Source organism: Felis catus, chromosome A3 (genome assembly GCF_018350175.1).
Source record: "Felis catus isolate Fca126 chromosome A3, F.catus_Fca126_mat1.0, whole genome shotgun sequence".
NCBI classification, from domain to species: Eukaryota; Metazoa; Chordata; class Mammalia; order Carnivora; family Felidae; genus Felis; species Felis catus.
The window spans coordinates 14,171,867-14,185,104 of NC_058370.1; the positions used below are offsets into that span (position 1 = coordinate 14,171,867).

The 13,238-nt window shown below is 51.9% G+C and overlaps 1 protein-coding gene across 4 annotated transcripts in view; it reads right to left on the minus strand.

Annotated features, from left to right (window-relative positions):
* The window catches only part of EYA2 (EYA transcriptional coactivator and phosphatase 2), a 266,177-nt gene that overhangs the window by 162,279 nt on the left and 90,660 nt on the right, over positions 1–13,238 (minus strand). For 2 of the 4 annotated variants that reach the window (XM_023251154.2, XM_023251153.2), the window contains exons 3-4: positions 4,258–4,303; positions 712–854 (exon numbers count right to left, since the gene is read on the minus strand). In XM_023251154.2, the coding sequence (XP_023106922.1) occupies positions 712–854; positions 4,258–4,303 (189 nt within the window). Of the gene's footprint in view, positions 1–711; positions 855–1,025; positions 1,670–4,257; positions 4,304–13,238 lie in introns of those variants that run through there. The other 2 variants (XM_045053517.1, XM_023251155.2) reach the window with 2 other exon arrangements.

Here is a 13,238-nt window from a genome sequence, read left to right on the forward strand (position 1 = left end):
GATGGGCTCTCCTTCCACTGGCTGTGCTGAGCTAAAAGGATGCCAACCCGGAGGGACGGGCACCATTTTGCTGCCACGTGGGAAAAACCCGTGTGGGATTAAAGCCAACGCAGAGGAAAACATCCGAATCTGGAGTGAGCTGTGGTACACCTGACCTCCCCTGATCACCCGGGTCTGGCCGTACTTGAAGTTAGCTCTATCTCTAGATTTCCCCGTAGGAGAGTCATTACACTTCCATTTTTCCTAACCTGGCTTGGGTTAAGTTTCTTACTCTTTTTAAAAAAAATTTTTTTTTCAACGTTTATTTATTTTTGGGGACAGAGAGAGACAGAGCATGAACGGGGGAGGGGCAGAGAGAGAGGGAGACACAGAATCGGAAACAGGCTCCAGGCTCCGAGCCATCAGCCCAGAGCCCGACGCGGGGCTCGAACTCACGGACCGCGAGATCGTGACCTGGCTGAAGTCGGACGCTTAACCGACTGCACCACCCAGGCGCCCCTAAGTTTCTTACTCTTGCAAGCAAAAGAGGCCTTGATAGAATCTGTCAAGCTAGAACCATATTTAAAAGTGTCTGTCCTTTCCCTCTATTCCCATTCCAAAATGAGGCCGGCTGCATTTATCATTTTGCCTTTAACGGAGGCAGCAGGACAGAAGAGAGACCACGATGTTGGGGACCCCAGGGGGAAAGCGAGGGCTTGGTCTGGTACTCACTGTAAGAAGGGATTCCATAGGCTTGTGCCGGAGGGGGGTAAGTGGTATAAGGGGCAGCTGGCTGGACCCCTGCACTGTACTGTGTCTGGCCGTAGGCTGCCATGGCCGTGGGAGGCTGGCCGTGCAGGACACGCGGACAAGATCTGCATGGAAAAAGAGAAGATTACATCTCCGAAGCCAGACTACCATCCCATCCCCCTTATCTTGGTGTCACCGCTACCATTTTCCTTTGGGTATTTAACTCCTTCCAGGGCAGAGACAACTTAGCTGTTCATCAAATCCCATTTCATTTTCCTCTTCCTGGGCACCAGGACCTGCCTTGCAGTCAGAGTTGACCACGCGACTGGATTCTGCCCCGTAGAATGTATGAGCCATGCCCAGGTCTGGCCAATAAAACCATCCCCTGCGACCCTCCTGCCCTCTCTCCTCTGTTGGCAGCAAGTGTCAGGGTTGAGACGTCAGAGCTACGGTACGGATATCTCCTGGATCCTGAGTCAGCGTGTAGAGGAGAGATGCCCCGGAGAGTTTCACCGAATCCGCACGGAACTTTGAGTAAGAAACAAGCCTTTGTTGTGTGAAGTCACTGGGTCCACGCCACTGACTACTGCAGCACAGCCTGTCTGTCCTATCCTCTCTGTCCTAACTCAGACACCATCTCAGTTGACTGCAGCCGGGACAGGGCTGTCAATCAAGATGCCCTGCTCTTAGCCAAGGGGTGGGCTCGTGACGGAATTCATCCAATCAGATCCTGTCCCGGGAATTTAAATCTTGGGCTGAACAGTTCATTCCAGCAGCTACACTCTGAAGAGCCTGACTTTTCGGTCCCTCCTATTGCTTGGATCCCAGAAGCTGTCCTTTTCTTGGTCTTTCTTAAGGCCTGATTATTCTACTCTCACAGGGAGCTGCTCCAGATTTTCTGGATAGGTCCTTTTGGGCTAACATCAGCTGGACTCCATATTCCGTTACATGCAACCCAAGAACACAAACGGATTCTGCACTCCATGGTGAGTAACAGGTTCCATGAAGGCCTGGGATTTAAAGGGCCACTTACTAGGACATCTGTAATATAATGAATGAGTGCTTCCCAATCACTGTGCTCTTACCACAGGCTCGAAATGTGTCACACAGGCCCGATAACATGCATTATATCTCATCAGATGCTCACATCAACTCTCTGGGGTGGGGGGTGGGGTTCTTGTAACTCCCATTTTCAAGAAGAGGAAACCAAAGCCCCGAGACCTGAGGTCACAGCTAGAAAGTGGGGGATCTAGAATTTCAACTCGGGAATCCGACTCCAGGGTTCACAATTACAACCACAAAACTGCATCTCTTCTCACTTAGAGACTGAGATTGGCCCAGCCCTGCAGGCAGTGATAAGTCACATCAAGGTGGGGGGGTTATTTGGTGGCCCAGGGGCCATGCGCAGTCCATGGATCCCTGAGTATAATCTCTTTGGCTCGTGCAGTTATTTATTTTTTTAATCTGAATTCACTGCCAATAGTTTCAAACCAGGAGGCTTCTCTTTTCCCGTCCCCCCTCCTCCCCCCACCCCCACCCCCACAAAGCCTAGGTCTGCACTCCTGTGTGGCTTTACCAACCAATTTGGGTAGTGGCCACATCTTGAACCACCACACTCTGTCTGTAACAGCCCCCACCGGGTCCACCTCCTTTAGTGATAAAAACAGCTAAAAATTCTTGTGCCCGTTATGTGCCAGGCACCTTCCTAATTCCTTCATGTAGACTGGCCCATTTAAAGCTCATACAACTACAACGACCCTGGAGGTAGTTACGATCCTTATCCCCATTTTACAGATAAGAAAACAGAGGCAGAGAGAGAACTAACATACTAGGATTGCACAGCTGATGCAGACTTTGAACCCGGTTCCAGAGGCTGCACCCTTAACCACTCCACTGGGCCAGTCTCTTTCTTCAGCTCACACACAGGGACACTAGGGCCTCCTGCACCCGACATCCTGTACCTACCTGCTCTAACCAGCCTGCTTGCCAGTAGATGTTAATGAGATCCCCAGCTCTGGACTGGATTCCATTTTGGTTACATCATTTTATTTATTTAAAAAAAATTTTTTTTGAAATGTTACTAGAGAGAAAGAGAGAGAGAGAGAGAGAGAGAGAGAGAGAGAGAGAGAGAGCAAGCAAGAAGGGAAGGGGCAGAGAGACAGAGACAGAATCTGAAGCAGGCTCCGGGCTCTGAGCTGTGAGCTGTCAGCACAGAGCCCGACGCGGGGCTCGAACTCATGAACCGTGAGCTCATGACCCGAACCGAACTCGGATTCTTAACTGACTGAGCCGCTCAGGTACCCCTGGTTACATCACGTTAGTTAACATCTCTTCCTTTCCTGAATTCCTTCTATGTAAGAAGCCTCACAGCAGGTGTGAGATGGATACAAAGGTTTATGGCATTACAAAAAGATGTTCTCCTGCCTTCCTTTCCTTTTGACTTCTACGCTGATAAAGGGTTGGGGAACTCGTTCCAAAGTGCGTGAGGAACTCACTGGACTTGGAGACGCCAGAACCAGTCCTGGAGGGCGCCTCAGCTGCCAACATTCTCGCCGTCTGTCGCGCCTGAGCATGGGTCCCGAGAGTCGGGACTCAGGGCTGAGCATAGAACCTTATCTGAACCTGCTCCCAAGTTACACCTGTCCTTCGATCTAGAAGGTGGAAATTCCAGGCGATCAACTCTGGCTTCCCATCAGAACCCCTTTCTCCCTTGCGGATTAATCTGGGGCTACGGTGAAAACCTAGAGAAAGAGGAGTGGAACTCTCCAACTCCACGGCCTTAAAGAAGAGTTCAGGTGGATCGAACAGACCTCTGTTGCTACTAACAATCCCCAAAACGTCTGCAAGGAAAGGAAGGCTGAGAAAGTGTGTTCCTTCCAAACGGCTTCTCCAGTGTTGTCAAGGGAGGTGCGCGTCGGCATATGGAGGAGCTGACCCTCTAGGCCGAGGGCACCTTGACCACCGAGGGCTCTCCGGAAGCCGTGGCCATCAGGGAGCTCGCTCTGCCCTTCACACACCTCTGGTGCAACACTGATGCTGCCCGTCCACCTGAGGGGGTCCCTGCTTTACTGGCCTGTCTCCTCCACTCGCTGGGCAGAGGAGACAAGGCAAGAGGGGGGCAGGGACAGCAGGAAAGGGAGGGAAGGCGGGGACAGAGTGGAGGAGGGAGAGTGAAAAGGAGGGAGAAGAAAGGAAGGAGGAAGGGGAGGGAAAGGGAAGGAAGGACGGACAAAAAGAACAAAGAGAAGAAGAGAGGAAGTAAGAGCCAACACTCGACACTCGGCTCCAGGCTTCATTCTAAGGCCTTTTAACATGTTTTAACTCATTTCAAGGGGGCGGGCGTCGTGACGGTCTCCCCCTTTTCCAGATGGGGAGACCGAGGCCTGGGAGGTGGAGTCATGTGCTCTGGGTGGCTCAGCTGGTAAGTGCTGGTGCTGGGATTCCTCTCTGGGGATTCAGCCCCCAGAGCCTCAGCCCCGCAAGGAGGGGAAAGGTAGGGAGGCAGAGGAGGCGGGCAAGGGTGCTCACCTTGCGAAGAGCGGAGACACGCTCGGAGGGGCCGATGCGGTGACGCCTGGAGGGAAAAGAAAAATTGGAAAGGCTTTAGCTGTCGGAGTGATGATCCACTAAAGCTGTGACTTTAGCTGCTCACCTGAGTGGGAAGAACCTTGGAGAATTGCTGCTAGGGACTTTCTCAACCACAAAAGCTCATTCGAGGCACAACGTTTTAGCGTTTCCTCCTCAAAACCCCTCTCTGGGCGAGTTTCATCTCCGGATACTAACTGAAGGACCACACGTAAAGAGTCTATAACATCTTGAAACATCAGGGTAGAACCCTCCCCCTTACCCAGTGCGCGGATGGGGACACCGAGGCCAAAGGGACACAAAGAACACGCTTGAGCTAGGCCCCATAACTAGACAGCAGCACAAACTGGGACCTGGACCAGGTTTCCTGACTCCCAGGCTGCTGCCATTTGCACTCCTGGATGGAGAACTATCCCGTTCCCTGCCTCAAGGCACAGCCCCGAGAACCCATGAATGGCAGATACCAGTTGGCTTTGATTGGCCAACATCCATTTCCCTTCTCCTGATGACATCATCTTGACGTTCTTCCTCTCCCCCCCACCACCCAGTTTCAGCCCATGGGGTTCAGGTGGGGCTGGCCCCAGCACTTAGGGGAAGCCACACGCTGACGCATCTCCTAGGCTCCAGGTAGAGTATGCAGCAGGAAGACAGAAGGGGCCTGAGCTCCTGATTCAACGGTGCCCCTCGGCACACAGCATCCAGCCATCAGTGGGAGACAATAAGGCAAGAGGTGACGAAAAGGTGGTGGAATTCAGCTGAAGAGAGATATTTTCAAGAAGCCAATTTTACACGTGGACAGTCCACTGGGGACCACGTTATGTCATCTCTAACCGGAAAACTCAACGTCCTCACCGTGACGCCCAGGCCAATACTAGATTGCGTGCCTACTGATCGCACCAACCTCCCCACTCACACTCCCTGGTGCGTAGGGCAGTGCCTACGTACTGGGGTACGCGGCTGGGGCGTCCCTGTGCCTCCTGAGACATGCTCTCAGGTCCCCGGAACTCTGAGCCTCTCTCAGCCCTGGACTGGAGGCTCAGAACGTGCAATTTCAACTGTACCACTTGGTAACAACGAGACCTGGGGGAAGCCTGCCCAGACTCTCTGGACCTCAGTGTTCCCAGCTGTGAAATGGGGGGAAACTGATCTCACAAGGATGCGTGAAGACGAAGACACAAGAGGATGATGCTGATGAGGTCCGTCATTTACCCCGTGCTTGTTACCCGCCAAGCTCTAAGCGCGTTACTCGGATGCGTTATTGTTAATCCTTGGAATCACCCCACGAGGAGTGTTCTATTCATACCCCCGTGTTGTAGGCGAAGAGCTGGAGGCACAGACAGTTTAACTAACTCACCCGAGGCCACAGGGGTCATCAGGGGTGGATGTGTGCTCTGAGCTCAGGCCGTCTGGCTCCGGGGTTTTTCTTCACTACCAGGGTGCTGCAGCCCGCGACGGCTTCGTCACCACACCAGCTACAACCACGCACCTAGGACGTCACTACTCACCTGCGTGCCCTCTCTTAGACCTCACAACGGTGCTACAAGATGGGTGAAGTCACCATCCCCACGGTACACATGAAGAAACTGGGGAAGGCTAAGGGCCCTACTCAAGCCGCACGGCCCATGGGCACCGGAGCCGGGACTTGAACCCCCAAGCGCCTTGGGAACCCCAAGCCTGTTTCCTGAACCGCGTCCCCGGCAGAGTTAAGTTCTGCCGGAGTCCCAAACCCCCGGATCAAGGGTGGGCGAGTCCCGAAGTCCGTTCGGAGAGTCCGGCTCGAGCTAAACGGTAAAACCGAATGGACAGTACCAGCCTGGATGGCCCGCGGGAAGAAGGGGTTGGATGAGACTTTTGCTGTAGTTACAGACGTGAGAACATGCTGTGTGAGGCGTGTGCACGCGTGCGTGTGTGAGGAAGAGGAGTGCAAAAATATATTTCTCACTGTGTGTCCGGAACAGCTGTGGTCTAATGCCAAGGAAAGCCCCTGGCACCCAGTAGGTGCTCACTCAATGCTCATTTATCTCCCCGGCTGGGGTTCGCTGCCCCGAACAGGACCTCCAGCATCCCGTCCCCGCCCTCCCCCAGGACTAGAGGATGAACAGTCTCATTCCGAAGCAGACACAGTTCTCATTAGCGGTAAAAGCCCATGTTTTGAGTGCGTTTAGTAATACATAAGTTACTGAATTAAACATTTCGAATATGATTTCTTAAATAAGTATGTAAATATTCATAAAAATCGCGTCTTATGGAAACAAACATTCCTATGGGCTCGGATTAACCTGGCGTTCTGTAAATTTGAAGCATCTTTCTGCCCCAACCTCCGTGCCGTGATTTGCATATTTGCTTCGCTCCAGGTTCCTCTGCTCTGAATTGTTGAGTAACCTGCCTTCCCCACGCGGGCAGGTCTCCCTCCCCTGCTTTGCAAACCTACAAGACTCTCCCTTTCCCGCCCCAGCAACCGCCGGGAAGACCGTGCAAGCGAGACACGGGCATTCAGTACAAGAGATCTTCCTGCTGCAGACTGCGTGACTTTTGAGAAACACAGGCTTTTATCTTTTTGGGCGGGTATCACATTTAACTTTTCATCTAGGACACTTGGGGGAATGAAAACCTGGGAAATGAGGACATTACATGGGGAATGATCTCCCTCCCTGTCCTGCTCCCTTCTGCCTTTTTTCCCAGGTAGGGATGGTACACACCTCGTCGGGAATCCTGATGGGACGTGACGAGGTGGGGCTCTTACACTCCTTCCCTTCTTCAGGGGGCCTGGGTGGGACCGGGTCAAAGACGGTGAAGTTCAGTGCCTTGGACGCAGAGGTGGGTCAGGGCCTGGCCGGGAGCAGAGAGCTTCTCTGTCCCTCTGGCATTCTTGCTGTGGTCCAAGGCTGATGTCCTCAGAGGCCACAAGGACCAGGAGGCCTGTGTGCACATATGTATGCACATATCACCTGCATACTGGTAAGCGGGCCTGGCAGGCTGGTCCTGTACGGGATGCCAGCCCCCAGGTGGAAGACGGAGTGAACATCATCATTCAAGTCACAGGGACAACTGGGTCCTCGGGGTAGCCCGGGACGTCTTTCGGTGATCTCCTGGATGCTCGAGTTACCACTTTCTTTTTTTTTTTTTTATTTTTTTTCAACGTTTATTTATTTTTTGGGGGACAGAGAGAGACAGAGCATGAACGGGGGAGGGGCAGAGAGAGAGGGAGACAGACACAGAATCGGAAACAGGCTCCAGGCTCCGAGCCATCAGCCCAGAGCCCGACGCGGGGCTCGAACTCACGGACCGCGAGATCGTGACCTGGCTGAAGTCGGACGCTTAACCGACTGCGCCACCCAGGCGCCCCGAGTTACCACTTTCTGAATGCCATTGTATTTGACAGCTTTCCCCGATGGCAGTCAGAGAGCGACAGACGCACTGAGGGTGGAGATACGGGAGGCCGGGCCACCGAGCTTTCCATGCAGCCCAGAAACAACCCTGACCACAGCCCCGCAGTGTCACTGCCTGAAGGCAACGATGCTCTGCACAGCAGCACGACCGTGGTGCCACAGCTTGCCGGAGGGGTAGCGAGGGGGTGGACTGTGGTCATGAGTCCCCGCGTGAGGCCGGAGTGTCACAGAGTCTGGTGGAGGGGCCAGCAGGAGTACAAGCAAACTGGCAATCTGGGAGGAGGTCACACTGCGCATGGTGAGCCCAACACAAACACATGGGGCCATCAAGGGGCGCCTGGGTGGCCCAGTCGGTGAAGCGTCCGACTTCAGCTCAGGTTGCGATCTCACGGTTCGTGGGTTCGAGCCCCGCGTCGGGCTCTGGGCTGACGGCTCGGAGCCGGGAGCCTGCTTCGGATTCTGTGTCTCCCTCTCTCTCTGCCCCTCCCCTGCTCGTCCTCTGTCTCTCGCTCTCTTTCAAAAATACGTAAACGTTAGAAAACATTAAAAAAGGGGTGCCTGGGTGGCTCAGTTGGTTAAGTGCCCGACTTCGGCTCAGGTCGTGATCTCATGGTTCATGGGTTCGAGCCCCACATCAGGCTCTGTGCTGACGGCTCAGAGCCTGGAGCCTGCTTCCGATTCTGTGTCTCCCTCTCTCTCTGCCCCTCCCCTGCTTGTGCTCTGTCTCTTTCGAAAATGAATAAACATTCAAAAAAACAATGAAAAAACAACAACACGGGGCCATCAGCACAAGGGGCAGGTGACCCTCAGACCCCACACCCAGCGTCTTCAGGGTGGTGAAAACACCACATTCAGAAGCAGCAGCAGCTTACTCTCCTACTGGTGGGATCTGGAGCCTGGTAGATGGACATGGCCTTCCACTGACCACAGCCTCCTGTTCTCAACCTTGTTAGGGCCACTGAACTTGCCATGATGCATGGGGTTGAGGTCCACGGAGGACTCACTGAGGGAGCCTTACATCCACATTGCCAGAGGTGAAAGCAGCTATAATGACCTGACCTGGTGTAGCCCATCTCCAAGCCTCACCATGGGTCCCAGAAGAGGTGGCTGGTACATAAAACGGGACAGCTGGCTCTCAAGTGGGGAGCAACAGACAGCCTCCTCCGTTTCCTTCTGAATTTAAAACTCTAAGCTTCCTCTTCCTCCCCAGCTTCCTATGGCTAGAGGGAGAAGGATTAACTAAACAGATGGCCAAAACCTCTGGAATGAGCTCACTCACTCACTCACTCACTCACTCACCTCATTCATCCATTCACTTATTCCACGGCCCACCATGCACCAGGCGTGTGCTAGGAACGTCCTGTTTAGTGGGGAAGATGGATGGCAAGTAAGGAATTGCCCAAGTAAGTACTTGATTGCAATTATAACAAGTTGCGAAGGAAGAAAGTGCTTGGTATAGGGCAGTGCGCCTGGACACTTAACCCCCACGGGACTCGCCTGGGGCTCTTGTGGGAACGCAGACTCCAGGCCGGCAGGGCAAGAAAGCTGCCGGGTGGTGCTGACCTGCACCCCGGGAAACCACACTTCTGACTGGTGAGGGTCTGGGACTACCGGCTAAGCAAGAACTGCGAATTATTAAAAAGTAGCCCAGTTCCGGGTTGGTAACCATAAATCTCCACTCGAGAAGTCACAAACTCAAATGCCTACGGGGCCAGGAGATAGTGGAAAGGATCAGGACATAAGATCCGATCAAGGCAACCAAAGCTAGGTCTGTGTGTGTGAATGCACACTTCTGTGTGACTAGGATTGTGTGAAGGAACTCGTGCGGAGACATTCACCCTCTGTTCATCCATTTTTGTGCATTCATGCACCTACCGTGGGCCAGATCTACAACCCAAATGTCTGTAACATGTCAACTTAATGTTCTTCCCCCCAAAAAGCACACGGGCTTAAAGGGGTCAGACCCAAACACAAATCCTGACGCTGCAGCAGGATAACTGTGTGACCTTGTGCCTGTCACTGCCTCTCTCTAAGCCTCGGTTTTCACATCCACAAGATGGGGCAATACCTCATAACCAGGGGCCTGCCAGGATTGGAAGAGGCAGGCACCTGCCAAGTGGGAACCGCTCCACGCCAGGAGCTATTCTTAGCTTTCCGTTCTCTGGGGCCCTTGCTTAAGCCACTTGAATCCGGGAGCCCAATTTGAATGTTCACACTTTTTTTTTTTAACTCTCACTGGGAGGATTAAAAAGCTAATGATTCTGCAAGCAGCAGCCACTATTATGTTGCCTAATTGGACCCCAGGGGCCACTTCTAAGTGATCCCCATAAGATGAGACAATTCCTAGTGCAAGACGTCTTGAGGCAGGTCTTTGCTACAAAAGGTACAAGTCTCCAAACTGAATCAGCTCATCTCCCTTGGGTGGGTGGTTTAAGGTGCTCTCAGGCCAGGGACAACCACAGCGGGACAGAGCACCGTATCAGCAGTCCGGAAGCGCTCACCCCAAATTTGACTCTCACTGAGTGGCTATGTGACAGCGAACAAGTCATTTGTCCCTCATAGGGGTGTTCCTGAGGACTGAAAGAAACAAGGCCCGTAAATCCCAGAGCGCGAGGGTTTTAGGGGAGATGTGAACACACGCTCTTCTATGTAAATCATCACCAACTTATTTTAATGCGTATGAGAATCACAGCAAGACCGGCAAAGGCATAACTTTCCATTTCTGGAGCTGGTGTTACGTCATCTTCGTAAAATGAATTTACGGAAAGGGAGCATTTTTAAAGAAAAATCAGTAAGCAAGCGACAAGAGAGGTGTTACCAACATACAGCAGAGAATGGCTGGAGAATGTGTGAAGTCCAGGAGACACGGCCAGGGGTGAGAGCTCTTTATCCAGGGAAGGCATTTGATAATTAATAATAGTCGGTGCCCTTTTTCACAAGGAGAGGGTTGGCAATTTCCTTCCCAATACACCGGCATCCCCAGAGTGTGATTTCTGTTCCACGCAGGTAGAGGTTTTTCGGGGTGCTAAGGCCCCCAGGAAGCCAGCTGGGAAAGGCGGAAGGGTGGGAGAGGCACAGCGGATCCGCCTCTCGCCAGGTGAGGACTCTGGCAAAGGTCTGGGCAGCTCAACCTGGCTGGGGGGAGGAGATGAATCGAAATCTGCCAGCTCCAGGCAGGAACTCGTGAGATGGGAACTTGAAATCAGACCCTATTGTGCCCAGGACAGAAGAGATGCAGGAGGTCTGAGAGCAGCCAGCCCAGCTTGTCCCCTGGGCGTGGTCTCACCTCTCAGAGGAAACAAGGAATACAGCCTTGGCTTCTGCAAAATGTATCTGCATTTTAAATGAAAAAGTTTTCTCTATTCAGCTTTGCTTTCTTAGTTCCGCAACATTTTTTCCTCTCCTTCCAGAAAACAGGATACAATTCAAATCCAATTTTCCCTTGAATAGCAATGAATGATGGCTAATATTTCTCAAGTGGTTCCTATAAGCCAGGCACTGTGCTAAGGACTGCATGAGTCTTCCCTCTATCAGTGTCCATAACAACTCAAAGAGGAAGTTATTATCTGTATTTTACAGATAAAGAAATAAAGAGATTTTACTAAGGATTCAAAGCTAATCATCAGCCTAAAGTTATTTGTGATTCCTCAAGACCGTCCTGTGTTCATCCACCCATCCACCCATCCATCCATCTATCCATCCATCCACATATCCATCCATCCATCCATCCATCCATCCATCCATCCATCCATCCATCCACATATCCATCCATCCATCCATCCATCCATCCATCCATCCATCCATCCACATATCCATCCATCCATCCATCCATCCACATATCCATCCATCCATCCATCCATCCACCCATCCACATATCCACCCATCCATCCATCCATCCACACATCCACACATCTATCCATCCACACATCCACCCATCCATCCATCCATCCATCCATCCACCTATCCATCCATCCATCCATCCATCCACCCATCCACATATCCACCCATCCATCCATCCATCCACCCATCCACACATCTATCCATCCACACATCCACCCATCCATCCATCCATCCACCTATCCATCCATCCATCCATCTACACATCTATCCATCCACCCATCTATCCATCCACCCATCCATCCATCCACCCATCCATCCATCCACCCATCTATTCATCCACCCATCTATCTATCCACACATCCATCCATCCACCTATCCATCCATCCATCCACACATCTATCCATCCACACATCCATCCATCCACATATCCATCCATCCATCCATCCATCCATCCATCCATCCATCCATCCATCCACCCATCCACCCATCCACCCATCCATCCATCTAGCCATCTATCCATCCACACATCCACACATCTATCCATCCACCCATCCATCCATCCACACATCCAGCCACACATCTATCCATCCATCCATCCATCCATCCATCCATCCATCCATCCATCCACATATCTATCCATCCATCCATCCATCCATCCACCCATCCACATATCCACCCATCCATCCACCCACACATCTATCCATCCATCCATCCATCCATCCATCCATCCATCCATCCATCCACCCATCCATCCATCCACACATCCATCCATCCACACATCTATCCATCCACACATCCATCCATCCATCCACCTATCCATCCATCCATCCATCCATCCATCCATCCATCCATCCACACATCCATCCATCCATCCATCCATCCATCCATCCATCCATCCACCCATCCATCTGTCCACCTATCCTTCCATCCACCCATCCATCCATCCATCCATCCATCCATCCATCCACACATCCATCCATCCACCTATCCATCCATCCATCCATCCACACATCTATCCATCCACCCATCCATCCATCCATCCATCCATCCACCCATCCATCCATCCACCCATCCATCCATCCACCTATCCATCCATCCATTCACCCATCCATCCTCTACCTACCCACACATCCATCCTCTACCCAACCACCCATCTTCCATCCACTCATCCATCATCCATCCATCCATCCTCTACCTTTCCACCCATTAATCTATCCACCTATCCATCCATAAATAATTTTTAAGGATCTACCATGAGTCATAGACTAAGCTCTTTGCTAATTAGGAACAATAACTTAAATATGTACATAGGAATAAAAAACTGTCCTTATCCTGGAGGAATTTGCCATCTAAAACAACTGTTCTCAACCCTGGGTGCACAACAAACTTGTCTGGAGAGCTTTAGAAAAATCCCATTGCTTGGGTCACACTACTGACCAATTAAATCAGATTTTCTGGGGGTGGGATCTGGACATGAGCCTTAGACATTTTTTTTTTAAAACCTTCCAGGAGATTCCGGCGTGCAACCAGGTTCAAAGCCAGTGCAGAAATCTGGTTCTCAAAGTGTGGTCCCTGGGCCAGCAGCGTCAGTATTATCTGGAACTTGTTAGAAACACAAATTCTTGGGCCCCAGGCCCAACCAGCAAAGCCAGCAGTGGGGCCCTTCAATCTGTGTGCCAACAAAACTTGCAAGGT